This window comes from Chanodichthys erythropterus, chromosome 4 (assembly GCF_024489055.1).
Source record: "Chanodichthys erythropterus isolate Z2021 chromosome 4, ASM2448905v1, whole genome shotgun sequence".
NCBI classification, from domain to species: Eukaryota; Metazoa; Chordata; class Actinopteri; order Cypriniformes; family Xenocyprididae; genus Chanodichthys; species Chanodichthys erythropterus.
This window is the reverse complement of record NC_090224.1, coordinates 3,662,378-3,680,000: the sequence shown is the minus strand read 5'-3', so window position 1 is coordinate 3,680,000 and position 17,623 is coordinate 3,662,378. Positions and strand designations below refer to the sequence as shown.

General features: G+C 35.5%; 1 protein-coding gene across 2 annotated transcripts in view; it reads right to left on the bottom strand.

The window, feature by feature from the left end:
• scfd2 (sec1 family domain containing 2) overlaps nucleotides 1–17,623 on the bottom strand; it is a 158,362-nt gene that overhangs the window by 19,090 nt on the left and 121,649 nt on the right. Inside the window, exons 6-7 of one of the 2 annotated variants that reach the window (XM_067383680.1) lie at nucleotides 7,593–7,738; nucleotides 3,857–4,717 (exon numbers count right to left, since the gene is read on the bottom strand). In XM_067383680.1, coding sequence (XP_067239781.1) covers nucleotides 4,670–4,717; nucleotides 7,593–7,738 — 194 coding nt within the window. In that variant the 3' untranslated portion in view covers nucleotides 3,857–4,669. Of the gene's footprint in view, nucleotides 1–3,856; nucleotides 4,718–7,592; nucleotides 7,739–17,623 lie in introns of those variants that run through there. The other variant, XM_067383679.1, reaches the window with a different exon arrangement.

Genomic DNA, 17,623 nt, shown 5'->3' with positions numbered 1-17,623 from the left:
AAAAAATAAACCTCTAGATGAAAGATTACTCAACAAGCTAAAAAAAGATAACACAAAAAGCGTATAAAAGAAGGCTTATTATTCTTCAATTGAGTGACTCATGTGTTTTCCTGGTGTGTACTGGTGTCTGGTAGGTGGATTAGGGGTAGTTGAGAGAGAAAGGCTAGCAGTGAGCTTTTTTAGACACCTGTCCTGCTGCTCGAATCAAGACAGACAGTATTCTGATTTGTTTGATAGAGTCCTCATCAGCAGGCCCAAAAAGAAAGGATGTCTTTAGTGAGTGTGTGTGTGCATTTTCTGCATTGATTATGAATAAAAATCCACAGGATTCAGTGGAATGTATTTAATCATGCTAAAGCATGTTAAACAGAGCTGAAAACAATCAAATTAGCCAAAATATGTACTTAACAAATATGCAAGAGGTGAGGAACATGTCGAATTTTGTGAATGACGGACAATAAGAGAAAAGCATCTGAAGCGCACCTGAAAAACATCTGTAGGTGTATGTATATGTTTGGAATGGATTGCTATGCTTACCACATACTGTGCAGTATATACTACACACTATTAGTATTATTATTACTACATGCCCTAACCATGACCATGTTACTTTGTATCCAGTTAGCATCTCAGAAATAAAAACTTTGCACAGCATTTCCAATGTGCAAACTGTAGTGTAGTGGGTGGGATATAATAGGCACCAAGTGAACATTTTGTCCTCAAAGTTGATGTGTTAGAAGCAGGAAAAATGGGCAAGCGTGAGAATTTGAGCGAGTCTGACAAGGGCCAAATTGTGATGGCTAAATGACTGGATCAGAGCATCTCCAAAACAAATATATATAAAATTTCATATAAATTATATATAGTATTTTCTGAACATAGCCTAGTTGTATGTGCACATTTCTGTGCTTTATTTTAGATACATATATGTGTGTCTCTGCGTTGTTGACCTACATTCTAGCTGAGTGTCTAGTGATTAGCTGCTACATATACGAGATGGAAAGGAGTATGAGTACTTGAGTCTGAACTTGTGCTTTTAGATAGAAAGTAAAAGAAAATGAAAAACCAAACACACACAAGCACACCGTGTATAAATAAGTTACGACGACAGAATAATTTGCAAGGAACATTCCCGGACTGTGAGTCTCACCAAAGTCACACTAAGTACCAAACCTCCCTGACATAACTCAAAATCTGTTTAGCATCTAAAACCTCAGGCACAGACATACATGTGTATTGCTGAAAATATTCCCAATTAGATGTCTGAGTTTACTGTTGACGTGTGTCTTTGTGTATGTGAGTGTATCACTGCCAAGTCTGTGTCTCAAGTACATGTTCTCTTAAGTACGTAACGTGAGCTCTTTAAAGCTGATGCGACCTCCAGTGAAGAGACACAAAGCATAACACATTAAAATTTGATGTACTCTCCTGTCTGACTGCTCCTTCTCGCGCAGCTTTTCTTTACCATCACGCAAATGTTCCATCAAAATAATCCTGATCTAGAATGATCAAGGGAACAGTTGAGAACTTTTTTTTCTTTATATTTAAATACAACTTTATATGTTGTTTTGGGTTATTTCATAATTAATTTACACTATAGTTACCAAGAGTCATGGGCCAATATGATATTTTGTTCAAAGAAATTAATACTTTTATGCGGCAAAGATGCATTAAATTTATTAAAGGTGACAGTTAAAACATTTATAAAGTTACAAAATATTTCTATTTCAAACAAATGCTGTTTTGAACCTTTTATTCAAAGAATTCTGAAAATAAATAAATAAATCACAGTTTCCATAAAATATTAAGCTGCACAACAGGAGTACTGCTGAAAATATTTTAAAATCTATTAAAACAGAAAATGGTTATTTTAATTTGTAATATTTCACAATATTACTACTTTTACTGTCTTCAAATCAAATAAAATGATCAAATAAAATGCAGCCTTGGTCTACTTTGAAAAATATTTAAAAAACTGGTAGCGACCCCAAACTTTTGAATGGTAGTGTATGAAGAGTGACAGATAACTACTGAGCGAGAACAGGAATGGGATTGAGAAACCACAAAAATGCCTCTACAACAATTTAAAAACCAACAGTGAATACACACAGACAGGTTTAAAGGGTGACCAAAAAGCTTAGACGTTTCTCTGCCAGCACTTAGCACATATTTTCTGTGCCCCATTTATTAAACATTTTTCCAGTGTCAACAGCATTTTCCGCCATTGGCTTTACATCCTTATCGTTTACTTTGGTTCAAAGCATATCTACAGAATCTGAGGCTTACAGCTGACAAACAGCTTTACTTCCTAACTGTATTTCTCCTGAGATCTCATTCTAGCATAGCAGTGTGGCTTGCTGATGCATTTCAAAAGCAAAAGTGAGATAACAAAACAAACAAAAAAAAAATTTGGTGGCAAAATACTAGGACAAAATGTTCTTGCATCAAAAACAAGAAACAAAAAAACAAAGCAAAAATTAGATGCAGACTACTGCTGATAAATAAGAATGTGCTATTCAATCCACATCATGAATGCAGCGATGCTGTGTTTTTAAATTGAGGGCTCAATTATGGTTTCATGACACTCTGTGAAAAACAACTGGAGGAACAGTGAATTAAACTCCACAGATCACCATGACCAATATGATTGAATTAAAAGGGTTAGTTCAGTGTTATGAAGCGATGAGAATACTTTTTGTGCGCAAAAAACAAACAAAAATAATGACTTTATTCAAACAATTTCTTCTCTTCCATGTCAGTCTCCTATGCAGTTGACATAGTAAACACAGTGCAGAGCTTCCGTGTTTATGTCAAAACGGCAGCTGACAGCCTGACATAGAACCCAGAAGCGCTGCACTGTGTGAATAAAGTCATTATTTTTGTTCGTTTTTTGCACACAAAAAGTATTCTCGTCGCTTTCATAAAATTAAGGTTGAACCACTGCAGTCACATGGACTATTTTAATGATGTCTTTAATACCTTTATGAGCCTTGAAAGTGGTGGTTGTGTTGCAGTCTATCGGAGGCCAGATAGCTCACAGATTTCACTAAAAATATCTTAAATTGTGTTCTGAATGATGATGAACAAAAGTCTTATGGGTTTGGAGCAACATGAGGGTGAGCAATTAATGACAGAATTTTAATTTTTGGGTGAACTAACACTTTGAAAGGATGGTTCACCCAAAAATTAAAATTCCCTCCATGATTTACTCACCCTCAAGCCATCCTAGGTGTATGTTTGTCTTCTTTCAGATGAACACAAGAGACATATTCAAACATATCCTTGCTCTCTTAATATTTATAATGGTAGTGAACGGGGGGCCTGTTTTTAAGCCAAAAAAAATTGCATCCATCCATCATAAATATAATCCATACAGCTCCAGGGGGTTAATAAAGTTCTTCTGAAGCGAGGTGAAGAAAATATCCATATTTAAAACTTTATAATCTAAAATAACTAGCTTCTAGCTAGTATTGTAATACGCAACTCAACTTGCGCCAAAAGAGTCTGAATTCGTCATTACACATGCATCAGGTCAGAGTTCACTCTTCCGCCGCAAATCATTGATACGGCCATCTGCTGGAAGCTAGTTATTTTACTTCATAAAGTTTTAAATATGGATATTTGTCTTTCAAAAACCCATTGCTTCATTTCAGAAAGCCCCCTGGAACCGTATGGATTATTTTTTAAGATGGATAGATGCATTTATTTTGGGTTTCAAAAACGCCCCCACTATTCACTACCATTATAAATATTTGCAGAGCCAGGATATTTTTAAATATATCCCCGACTGTGTTCGTCTGAAAGAAGATAGTGATATACACCTAGGATGGCTTGAGGGTGAGTAAATCATGGGATAATTTTCATGTTTGAATGAACTAACCCTTTAAGGCTGCAAACTAGACTAAAACTAACAATGTCCAAAAAGACAGTATTGTGACTGATTACAAAGCAATTAAATGAAAAATCCACAACAGTGTTAGGGAATTTACTTTTGAAATTGTCATATTACAAGCTAGTCATAATTTAAAACAGCTAGCGACAGCTAGTAAAAGAACCATACTCTCTTGAAAAAATAGTGACACTACAAACTACTAACCAGTAGAAGCTAACTAGAATAAAGAGTTAGATACAATACCATTCAAAAGTTTGGGGTAGGCAAGATTTTTTTATAATATGCTGATATGGTGCTCAAGAAACATACAATGTGACATTAAAAACAGCGATGCACCGTCATACATCACAACCAGATGGAAAAATCTTGTTACAGAAAAAGCGACAATTTTAAAAAAAATCTGAGCTGGTGTGAAGTTAAGAGGACATTGTGTGCTACATTACAAAAACTGCATTAAGCTACTAACATCATTACTTTTAGCTTATTATCCCCCCCTCAACACGGATGAATTAAACTACTAAAAACTACTGAACCAGCAGAGAACATCTCTGAACGACTATAAAACAAGAGCTTCCTGGTTAGGAAAAGAAGACATCAGTGCGTTATATAATCAGCACTTTACCCTTCTGTCCCTCAGTCTGATTATTTCTCTTTCACTGTCTGCTACACAAATGAACACAAGAGCACATGAAACACTCTCAAAAGGTACAAGAGTGGATGTTCAGTTCTGTCACACAGTATAGGTAGAAGGTTGTGACGCACTCTGGCTACCAGTAGTCAAAGACAGTCACACACAGTCTGTAGCAGGTTCTGCATGAATACAATCTAAGAGGATGACAGATGATATTTATGAAGAAACAGGACAGAGAATTATTATAATATCCGTATGAATCAGAATCATTCTGCTCCTGTGTATGCACAGTGTCCCAAACACAATGTTTAAACTGACAATGATCAGCTTTGTCACTGTATATTCATTACTTTGTGGAATTATTTAGCTATTTTACTATTTGTATTTGTGATGTCACTCACAGCATCATACATGTGATGAACCAGCTCTTAAAGGTGCCCTAGAACCAGTTTTTACAAGATGTAATAAAAGTCTAAGGTGTCCCCTGAATGTGTCTGTGAAGTAGATTTTTTTAACTACCTATTTTGGGGCATCATTACCTATGCACCGATTCAGGCTGCGGCCCCTTTAAATCGTGAACTCCCTTGTCTCCGTTAATACAGTAATAAACGATGGTAACTTTAACCACATTTAACAGTACAATTTACAAATATCACTAAAAATATCATGTTATCATGGATCATGTCAGTTATTATCGCTCCATCTGCCATTTTTCGCTATTGTTCTTGCTTGCTTACCTAGTCTGATGATTCAGCTGTGCACAGATCCAGACATTAATACTGCCTGCCCTTGTCTAATGCCTTGATCATGGGCTGGCATATGCAAATATTGGGGGCGTACATATTAATGATCCCGACTGTTATGTAACAGTCGGTGTTATGCTGAGATTCGCCTGTTTTTCGGAGGTCTTTTAAACAAATGAGATTTACATAAGAAGGAGGAAACAATGGTGTTTGAGACTCACTGTATGTCATTTCCATGTACTGAACTCTTGTTATTCAACTATGCTGAGGTAAATTCAATTTTTGATTCTAGGGCACCTTTAAAAAAAGAACAAAAACATGAAGATTTATGATGTTCTTCTTCATATTTTTTGTTAATGTGAGAAGAATTCCTCATATGTGTTGCCACATGGACTTCTAGGAAATTTGTTTTGGCATTCTGGAAACTTTTTCCATGGAAGTACAATTTAGCAGATGTGCAAATTGCGACAGATGCTTTCTTTAGCAGATATTCTTTCATTTGAATTGTTCACTTCACTTAAAGTAGCAAGATCAGATTATCATTTGCACAGTTAGACTTAAATCATGTACTATGTTGATGATAAAGTAAATACATAACCAAAGATGTATAAATAAATTACAATACAAATAATTTGAATGTAAATATACAGTATGTGTAAATAATGAATCATAACTCACATTATTTATGGGTATTATTTACTAAATTGTTTATTATTGACACTTGAGCTACTAAAAGCTTTCTCAGTGTTTGCATATGCTTTATGTATATTATGATATTTTACATTTTTACTTATTTATTATTTATTCGTATTATTTATGCATGGTGGCATAAGTGTAAAGAATAAACAATTTTGTAAATGATAACCCCTGTCTGTTCACTTCTATCATCATAAGCCTTATAATCTGATTATCATTCTTTTTATTTATTTATGCTGATTTCTGAATTAAAGGTGCCCTAGAATAAAAAATTGAATTTATATTGGCATAGTCAAATAACAAGAGTTCAGTACATGGAAATGACATACAGTGAGTCTCAAACTCCATTGTTTCCTCCTTCTTATATAAATCCCATTTGTTTAAAAGACCTCAGAAAAACAGACGAATCTCAACATAACACCGACTGTTACGTAACAGTCGGGGTGTACGCCCCCAATATTTGCATATGCCGGCTCATGTTCAAAGCATTACACAAGGGCAGGGCGCCTGGATGTGCACAGCTGAATCATCAGACTAGGTAAGCAAGCAAGAACAATAGTGAAAAATGCCAGATGGAGCAATAATAACTGACATGATCCATGATAACATGATATTTTTAGTGATATTTGTAAACTGTCTTTCTAAATGTTTCGTTAGCATGTTGCTAATGTACTGTTAAATGTGGTTAAAGTTACCATTGTCTATTCACGGAGACAAGAGAGCCTTCGCTATTTTCATTTTTAAACACTTACAGTCTGTATTATTCATAAACACAACTTCATTCTTTATAAATCTCTCCAACGGTGTAGCATTAGCTGTTAGCCGTGGATCACAGCCTCAAATTCATTCAGAATCAAATGTAAACATCCAAATAAATACAATACTCACATAATCCGACGCATGCATTCAGTATGCATGACGAACACTTTGTAAAGATCCATTTTGAGGGTTATATTAGCTGTGTGAAATTTGTTTATGCACTGTTTAAGGCAAGTGCGAGCTCCGGGGGCGGGGGAGCATGAGCATTTAAAGGGGCCGCAACATGAATCGGTGCATTTCTAATTATGCCCCAAAATAGGCAGTTAAAAAAATGAAAAAAAAAAAAAAAAAAAAATCTATGGGGTATTTTGAGCTGAAACTTCACAGACACTTTCAGGGGACACCTTAGACTAATATTACATCTTGTAAAAAAACGTTCGATGGCACCTTTAACTTCATTATTTTGATAGTTAAGTCACCTTTATTTATATACAATGCAGCTTTACAGTGATAGGAGGAACATAATTTTGTCCGTACAGCAGCTCTAGAAGAAAATAGAGTCATTGTACAGCTTAAGTAATTTGATTATTGATTCATTGCCCTCGTAAAAATCATTATTTATTAATTTATTTTATTTATCATGATAGACAACTGCTCTTATTTGGGGCTTGGCGAGTAGATTTTTAGACCCTCAATACAAGTATTTTTTATGCTTTGAGACACTGAACAAAAATGAGGACAAGAGTCTTGTTTGGTTTAAGTTTTTTCACATTTGTGCTCTAGGGAGACCAGCTGAAGGTTAATATGTTGCATTGTGTGTTTAAGAAACATAAATTGCATGTTATCTAAATACCACTCAAGGTTCACTGACCTGGTGTGCTCCATCACTGGGAGTATACACAGAACTGAACTGCTTCAGGTGGTCTCGGGCATGTCTGACTCCCCTCAACGTCTCAAACATGTTCTCCAGGGCAGAGTGAGCGCGCTCCATTGTCAGCTCTTCAGGGCTGGAGACTCCTACAAACACACACACAGAAGAGAGAGTCTAAACACTACATATATGTTCATGTAATGAGACATATTTCTGGCTCTCTTATTCACAGTTCAATTGTTTGGGGTCAGTCTTTTATAAATAAATTAACATTTTAACAAGGACACAAAATTGATTAAAAGTATCAGTAAAGACATTTATAATGTTACAAAATATTTATATTTCAAATAACTGAGACTTAAAAAAAACTTTAAAAAATACATTATATTGTAAATAAATATATTGATAGAATATATTGTATTCAATTTTGTAAGGATGTACTGTGGGCTGTACATTAGATTGAGTTGCTGAAAGGGAATAAGAGGACAAAAGCTCTTTTCATTGGAAAGCAACAGCTCCTGAGTTAGTCAAAATTGAATGTGCACTCACTAAACTCGGACATTGGAGAATGAGAGAGTGCGAGACCGCAAAAGAAAGTGAGAGAATGTCTTATTTAGAGGGGGAAAGCATGAACAAAGGTGTTTGACAAAAACAAACTTTGTTGTCATACCAGCAGCAATGATGGTGCTGAAAGCAAAGAGAGACTAAGAGAAGACAAATGGAGGACGGAATAGCAACTTGGGTGGGTGAGGCTGGCACATCATCCTGCGTCAGCTGTGGAATGCAAGGGCTGGGTAATAAGAGAGCCACCCATCCTTCAACCAGATCTAAACAATCTTGCACCTGAGAAATAAGACATTCTGCTCGGCCAGTTAAACCTCTCTGGCCCTGCCAAACCCGCAGACGCATGGCTAGAGCGGAGCAGTACACTTATGTAAGACTCATATTGATGGTAGAAAAAAAACAAGCAACTGATTTCTACCAATGCTAACACTGTAGCTAATGTTATTAAAGTCATGAATCATAAAAATCTCAGTTCAAATGCTTAATATGATTTGAGTTCCATAAGATTTGTAATGTATTTTGAAAGGTTTTTTTTATGCTCACCAAGGCTGCATTCATTTGATCGAAAATATAGTAAAATATTAATATTGTCAAATAATATTACAATTTAAAATAGCTGTTTTCTATTGTAATCTATTTTAAAATCTATTTATTCCTGTGATGGCAAAACTGAATTTTCAGCATCATTACTCCAGTCTTCAGTGTCACATGATCCTTTAGAAATCATTCTAATATGCTGATTTGCTGCTCAGGAAACATTATTACCAATGATGAAAACAGTTCAATATTTTGGGGAAACAGTCATACTTTTCAGGCTTCTTTGATGAATAGAAAGTTACACTTTATTTTGAGGTGTCCTTGTTACACTGTAATTATACATTTAAAGGGTTAGTTCACAAAAAAATTACACTCATGTCATTCCAAACCCATAATGGAACAAAAGTTAGGATATTTTTGATGAAATTCAAGAGCTGTCTGACTCCTCCAAAGACAGCAATTTAACCAGCACCGGAAAGGTACTAAAGACATCATTAAAATAGTCCATGCCTGCAGTGGTTCAACATGTTAATTTTATGAAGCGATTAGAATAAAGACAGCATTGAGAAGAAATTTGTTAAAGGTGCCATAGAATTGAAAATTGAATTTATCTTGGCATAGTTGAATAACAAGAGTTCAGTACATGGAAATGACATACAGTGAGTCTCAAACTCCATTGTTTCCTCCTTCTTATGTAAATATCATTTGTTTAAAAGACCTCCAAAGAACAGGCGAATCTCAACATAACACCGGCTGTTGCGTAACTTTGTTTATGCAATGATAGAGTCGAGAGCTCGGGAGGGGGCGGAAAGCGTGAGCAATTAAAGGGGCCGCAGCCTGAATCGGCGCATTTCTAATTATGCCTCAAAATAGGCAGTTAAAAAAATTAATTAAAAAAAATCTATGGGGTATTTTGAGCTGCAACTTTAGAGACACATTCAGGGGACACCTTAGACTTATATTACATCTTGTAAAAAAAACGTTCAAAGGCACCTTTAACAAAACTGCTACAGACACCCATTGTTGTGATCTCAACTGGCAGATGAGTCTTACTAAGACAAAATACATCAACCTCTCTCCAGATGAGTGCAAAACTACAAACAGCAATTACTTCAGATGTCAGAACCTGAGAATGAGAAATCAAGATGACCCATTACAAAAATAGTGTGAGGAATATACATTTTAAAAAGCATCCCAAAGCATACAAACATCTCAGTCCATCTCAGTTTAATTATGACTAGACCTCTGCAAGATCCCATCATTAACATAGCTGTTTTTATAAATATATGGAGAGTGGTTATGCAATGCTTTCTGAGACTAGCACTAACCATTAATTCAGGCTTCTGTGGATGCAGGAATCATGGTCTGGTCTGCATACACTCGAGCTATGCAGTATGTTTATTGTAAACGTGTCACCCTGTGTTCACTGCAGAAAGACACATAGGACATAATGACCTTAGGGTGGATGGATGCTCTTCCTAATACTGCTCTGTGAAACCCTTTCTGCCTGCAGTGTGTCTGTGTGTCTGAAGTTATATAACTAACTCCACAAAAAACGCATTGAGAAAACCCAACACAAACAGTTGTGAATGTGTGTTTGTCTGAAGCTATAATCTGCATTCGGTATAAATATTTATAAGGATAAGCATGTTAACTCTGCTTGAGTGGCCGCTGTTTAAACCGGCCAGAGCTGGCTTTCTTGGGTCTTGAAAGCCTTTTTACTGGTTGTTTTTCATCCAAGATGGTTCTTGAAATTCTGTTTTAAAGCTTGATATCAAAACATATCCCACAAATAAGGGAATGAGTGGATGAGTCAGCCTGTTCTCTATGTGTGTGTTATGACCATACTTAATGTCAGCCCAAATATAACTGGTTTCATATTTAGCTAGCTGGATGTTTGTTTTGATTTCCTTGTTTTCTTTTTTTTTTTTTTTCTCCCAAATGCATGCTATTTAGCCTCTTCTGTCTCTGCTCTTTTCTCTTCCTCTGTCGCTCTTGACAGCTCAGTGGGAGATAAGGATAGAGGGATGCAGGCAGATTCGGATGTGAATGTTTGTTTTTCCAGAAGATGGAAAGGCATGGTACATATAACATGCCTGAAGAAAATCAAGGCATCTAAAGAGGTAAAACAACTAGTAACCAAAATAAGTGTACTTTAGTGAGAGTTAAACTTAAATGTGCTGCTATAAATCATTACATAAAAAATTACAGAATCTGTCAAAGGGGTCATTCATTTCATATAATTCATCATTTGAAATTTTCTCAATATTGCCTCAACCTGATTTTTTTTTTTTTTTTTTTTCATACAAACTAAATCAGTCCTAATTTAGTTTGTATGACAATTTTCCAATCTCCATATGAGCCTTAGAATTTATCTACCATTTTTGGATACTATTCCTTAAAGACTACTATGTAAATGCCCTCTTCACATTAACAATAAGATACAGCATGCATTTGACAGTTGGCTGTCAAGTCCAAAATAATAGTAAATGTCTCTTTGCTAAGCCTGAATTACATTGTGACAAGTTCACAAAACAAGCCATGCTCAAACTGTTAAGATCAATTTATAATGAACAAGGAAATTGTTAAAAACATTTTTAGTGCAGAGTTGTAGGTGTTACACACAGTCAAAAATATGGAAGTAAAATAATGACAAATGTCTCTTTTAAAACAAAAAAGCATGTTGAATTGCACTAATTGAAAAGAAATGCATTACATTAACAGTGCTTGCAATTTATTGCATTGTATTTTCAGGGCTAGCATTTTTGGGGGAGCGCTTAACGTGGAACACTTAACGTGGCTTAAAGGTGCCCTAGAATCAAAAATTGAATTTATATTGGCATAGTTAAATAACAAGAGTTCAGTACATGGAAAAGACATACATTGAGTTTCAAACCCCATTGCTTCCTCCTTCTTATATCAATCTCATTTGTTTAAAAGACTTCCGGAAAACACGCGGATCTCAACATAACACCGACTGTTACGTAACAGTCGGGATCATTAATATGTACAACCCCAATATTTACATATATGCCAGTCCATGTTCAAGGCAAAGCCAATAAATAATGGATTATTTCCTTCAGCTGGGACATTTCAGATCTACTAGCCACAGTGGCTGGTGAGCAAAAAAGTTAATGTCAAGCCCTATATGCACCCAAGCTAAATTTCAGTCCCCCAAAATGTTAGAACTGAAAATTAGGGCTGTCCTCGATTAATCACATGTTTATTAATAAAGCATATAAATCATAATAATGAGCCGATATAGCCTAATCAGTGCTCAAGCGCACACATAAATCTTGTAGCAGCACACCAGCAGAAGCAATGATTATGAACGCGTTGGGGAAAAACAGAAATGAGAATGCTTTAACATTTTAATAATTCATTGATAAAATATAGTGTTTTCGGTATTTTCGGCTGCAGTGATGAAGTCGACGATGCCGACTCGTCTCTGCAGTAGTACACGCACCTATATGTGCGTTTCATACAGATTACATAACCTGAGAATATTTGTTTTCCATTTGAATTGGTTAATTAAAAAGCAGACATTTCTATAGATATATTTTTATGTCTGTTTTTAATTCGCTCAAGTCCACAGAGAGAGACAGCACAAATCACACCCTTTTTGCTTTTATTTACAAAAAGCGCAATGTTTTGTTGTTACTGTGAGTGCACACAAATAAAAGTAGACTCTTTACAGTTTTGAAAGATGTTACTCTTACTGTTACGAAAGATTACTCTTATTTGTATGACCAAAAATAAGTGTTTTATGTGCAAGTGATCGCGCCAGCAGTTAGCTGTCATGCAATAAGCACGCTACTATTCAGCTTTTACACTCCGCACAAACACCCATATTTTTCTTGGTTAGCGTTAGAGCAAGTCGCCATTTAAAGTTGCAACTACTTACATGTTTCAGATGATAAGCCATATTTGAGGTTGATGAATGATAGAGCATTTGGATGTACTGTAATTACCATAGACCAGCTGATAAAATACACTGCATTAAAATACAATCACTGCTAATGCAATGCTTTTTTTTCCCAATTAGTGCAATTCAACATGCTCTTTTGTTTCAAAGACATTTGTCATTATTTTACTTCCATACAGGAACAACAATGGAAACTTTGTTTGGAAGTCAAACTATATTGTTACTTACAGCCAATTCATTGAAACCATTTATATCCTTCTCACAGATGCCCGTTTCTGCCTCAAAGCAAATAAATAGATAAATAAATAAACATTCACACTGTGAGATACTGCAATTACTACTAAAAGATAAAGCTGTAATTATGATAAAACATTTGCAATTGTGAGATAAAAATATACAAAACAGATATAGGAAGACATAATTACAATAAATAAAGATGCAAGTAAAAATAAAGTGATCAAAAATACTCAAATGATCAAAATACTATGAGATGGAAATGGTCTTCTATACCATCAGCGCAACATATATATATATATATATATATATATATATATATATATATATATATATATATATATATATATATATATATATATACACACACACACACACACACACACACACACACACACACACACACACACACACACACACACACACAAACACACACACACACACAAACACACACACTCTATTCTATCAACAACAGCCATTGACTAAGAAACTGCAAGAGATTTGCAGCAGATGTCATTTGTGTGTGTTTTCATGTAGCCACAGACAGTCGTTTGACCGCCTGCCAAGAAAAACAGCACGGCAGTGCAAGTGGGTGTTGGCTGCGGTTTAGATGGTAATGGTGATCACAACACCAAATCCTGAGCCACAGCCAGGTGCTGGTGTGAGAACAGACAGGAGTCACACACATACACGTGTGCATATCCCCCACATTCTCCTCTCACGCAAGCCCTTCCCTTTGAAATACAGATGTGTATGTGTAACAGCCTCCGATGTTTGTATACTGGTTTATACCAAAGAGAACAGAAGATTAACTTCATAAACATCCAAACAAACACCCTAGATCTGCTTGAGCATGTCCGCCTGCTTTTTCCAATCAACAGGGTACATGATCCTCAGAGAGAGGACAGTTGATTAGAAAGATATTAGAAACAGCAAAGAACAAAGGGTGCGTGGATGTGCGCATGTGACTGAAACAAGCACAGGCGGTCAAATAGATTAGTGTGCAAAACGTGGCCTTGTACATTCCTAATGTGATCTAATGATGAGTGAGCAAGGATAGTCATCTATGCAGAACGAACTCTACTGAAAAAATTATATACCTAGATGTGCTCAATGGAGGTTTTTTTTTTTGGACAGAGCTTTTTAAAGGGGGTAAAGTCATTGAATAAAACTGTGTGATATTATTTGTGGCACTCATACACTCATACAAAGATGAACCACAGTAACCAGGACAACACTGAAACTAAAAAAAAAAAAAAAATGGCTTCATATATTTTCTCTGAATCTGCGCATATTTGACCTACACCTTGTCACAGGATAGATCATATTCTAAGAGACCCATTTTTAGTTTAAAGTCTAAATAATTGGAAATTTACCTCTATTTTCTAAATGCATCTCGATCTTAACAATTCATCTATGCATATGCTTCATTTTTTTTAAAAGTTTGGTCAAAATGTCTTAACTCGATCTTCCAGTGAAACAACAGGCATCTCTCTGGTGACGTATGGCATATTACGCCAATCATTTAGTCCATTTAAATTCCGCCTCTTTCTTACAATTGACCTCAAGCTCGCATTCAGATCTGCCTTCATTCAATCAACAACCAATGAATAGAACCAAGTCCCCACCCTACAATTGTTTCTGATTTCAATAATCTGTTTCTCTATGTACGTCACAATATGGAATAAATGACCTCTCATTACTTCCATTCTGCGACTTTAACTAAATTTTGACAAAACGTGTAGTTACTGCATTTTGCCTTTGAATGGCAGCACTCACAATCACACATGCAGCCAAATACCACCAGTCTTTATTAATCTGAAAACCAGAAAGTGCCTGTTATTTGCAACCAAATGTGACCACAGTCCAGCCATGGAAAAGAGCAGACTAAACAATGAAACTAAACATTGAAGGATTCAGTGTAAAATCTCCTAAAATGCAAAAAATAACAAATCACCTTTTCTAAAGAAGGCTTCCAGACTTTCCACACTAACAAATCATTCTGGAGGATGGAAATATGGCCTCCTTATCAGTAATAAACACGTGACTACATGACTTTTTACTTTATTATTATTTTTTTGTATCTTTACATTGTCCTTTTCTATTATTTTTCCTTTAGCGTTCTATATTTCTTTATACATTCCATCTAATCTATTTTCTGTATTGTCTATTTCGGTACTAAGAATGGTATATGCTTTGCCAGTATTAAAAATGTCATGCAGTGCCAATTTGTGCTGTTGTTAAATAAGCTTAAACTATTAATAATTACTGAAAAACTTAAAATTGTTAAAAACTTAAAGTTAATGAAAATTAGAAATGTTGTCTTGGCAACTAATTGAAACAAATAAGTTATAATACTAAAATTAATAAAACTAAAATAAAGTTAAAAAGATTATTTAAAAAAAAGCAAATACTAATAAAATTATGACAATGAAAACTGAAAATATAAAAATAAAGGCTAATTCAAAATATTCATAAATATAATGAAAGTAGCTTAAGTTTTCCCATCTTTTTGAGTACTAAAAGGTAAAAATATACAGTTTTTTTTTCTTTTTTACTTTAGTAAGATTATGATACATTATTCCACTGATTACTTGTACCTACATGCTTGTTCATTTATTGTTATGAGCTGTCTATTCAAATAGCACAATAGCGAATCATAAACCCTGTAATTAATGCAGGTGGAAAGTGTCTGAGAGAACAAAAGAACATTCCTTTACTTTATTCCCCCCATGGACAATAAGAATCTCATGAATGCAATAAAGTCTAATAGTCTAAACTGGACTAAACAGAGTCATCTCCCTGACAACTAAAAATGGCCCCATCCTCAAAGGAATGTAGACATCTTTATAAACTTCATGCTTTTCTCCATCCCTGTCTTCTTTCCCTCCTCACATAGTCATACCAACTTCAGTCTCAAGCCTCTTTTAGAGGAATTCAGTCTCTGGTACTATTAATAGCAATGCTTATTTTAGTAATCGGACTAAAAAGGTGATGAAGAGCAGGATATGCGTGTGTGCATTCATGCGTTATATGAGTCTGTGAATCAAAGTGCTATCTTCTTGGCCTGGGAATAAAAGAAGAACATCTCTGCATAATGTTAATCCGTAATGGAATTCTGGTTTAGACCTGGGAATGCTGCTGCATATGCTGTTGGAATTCAAAGCACTGTAAGAAAGTGAAAGAGAGTAAGAATGCAGTGGTCAGTGTGGAGACTGAATGACAGTGTGTTGAGGTTGAAACTCTTTGAGAAGTAAGTTATATTATGACTGACTTATATTCGGTGAAGGACATAGCCTAGGTATATTAACAGCCGCCCAAGTATATTTGGTGACACATTTTTGCTTTTATTGTTTTTATCCACTTTTACTTTTTTATCCGCCTGAGATAATGAAACCATCCACATTCGATTTAGAGGCTGTTCACGTCACATCACGTCTAAAAACGCATGGAAAACGCCAGCCGTGGCACTTACAATAGCGCTCGTTGCTAAGCAACCATGAGCCGCGTTCTCCATGAAGACGAATAAGTTTCAGCAAAGGATAACCGTATTTCCAGACCTTGCATTAGCTTTACTACTAGATTATCATACTACTTATGGAGATGAGAAATAAAAAACCCGCCCTGTACAGGTATGATCAGCTGTTGGTCCATCTTGGCAGAGCTTTCGATCTCTTTTTGAGCACGTTCGTCCCGCGTCTACATTTAAAATAACGAACTTGAGCGTGTAAAAGACGCGACATGTGAATGGCCCCAAACTAGGTATTGGAAAGTCTCCCCTCGCTCTACGCGTTCACTAGCCCCTCACTGCAGAACACTCGAGATCCAGGGGCGGAGTCGGGTAAGTTAGGTTATGGGATATGTAAAGTGGGAGGAGTTGGATCTAGAACCAGGGGTTGGAGATGGGTAGGTTTAGGGATATGTAAAGTGGGAGGAGTTGGATCTAGATCCACCCCCTGGATTTTGTGTTCTGCAGTGAGGACCATCTCGACGTGGTGGATATTTCACAGACAAAGGTCTGGTGTGCGCGCGAGTGTGTGAGCGTGATCATGTTCCCTCCACATTGCATTTATAAAGAACAGTTGGCCACATCCAGAACAATTAATGGATCTCTATGGGTCCTCTGCTGGATGTATATGGTAATTACACTAAAAATGTATTTCCTACAGATTTGTCTTACCAGCAGATTAAAGAATTCTGCCTCTAACACCTAGATCAATATCCATAAACAACTCATAATTTATTTTGATTATCATTAAAGTGTTTTTTTTTCATAAAAATGTAATATTTCATATGCATGCACATTGTGTAGTTGAGAAATTTTGCGGTAAATGGATAAAAAAGTACTTCATATCCCCCAAAACACAGCATAATCTGTATCAAAATGAATTTCAATAAATAAAAATATTTTTAAAAATCATGCATTATTTGATGTTTGTCACATAGATCATTTTTGTGCAGTGGGTAACAGGAGGATTTTCCACCTGGCTATCACCGGAAGTATATTTCAAACCTGTGGGAAGCACTGAAACCGGTAACTTGCCTTTTTCAACTATTCAATAAAAGAACTGGCTCATAAGAGGAATTTGTTCGGAAATCAGACTATACTCTTCATAGTACTATGTGTTTTTGATTCATTAAAAGAACCAGTTAAGAATCATGTGTGGCTATTCATGCTGTATGTTTTTATGTCAGTATAAGAAACGGCTCAAGTGAGTCACTTAGATAAAATATGATTTTTTTTTTAATACATGGTGAAGATTTTGACATG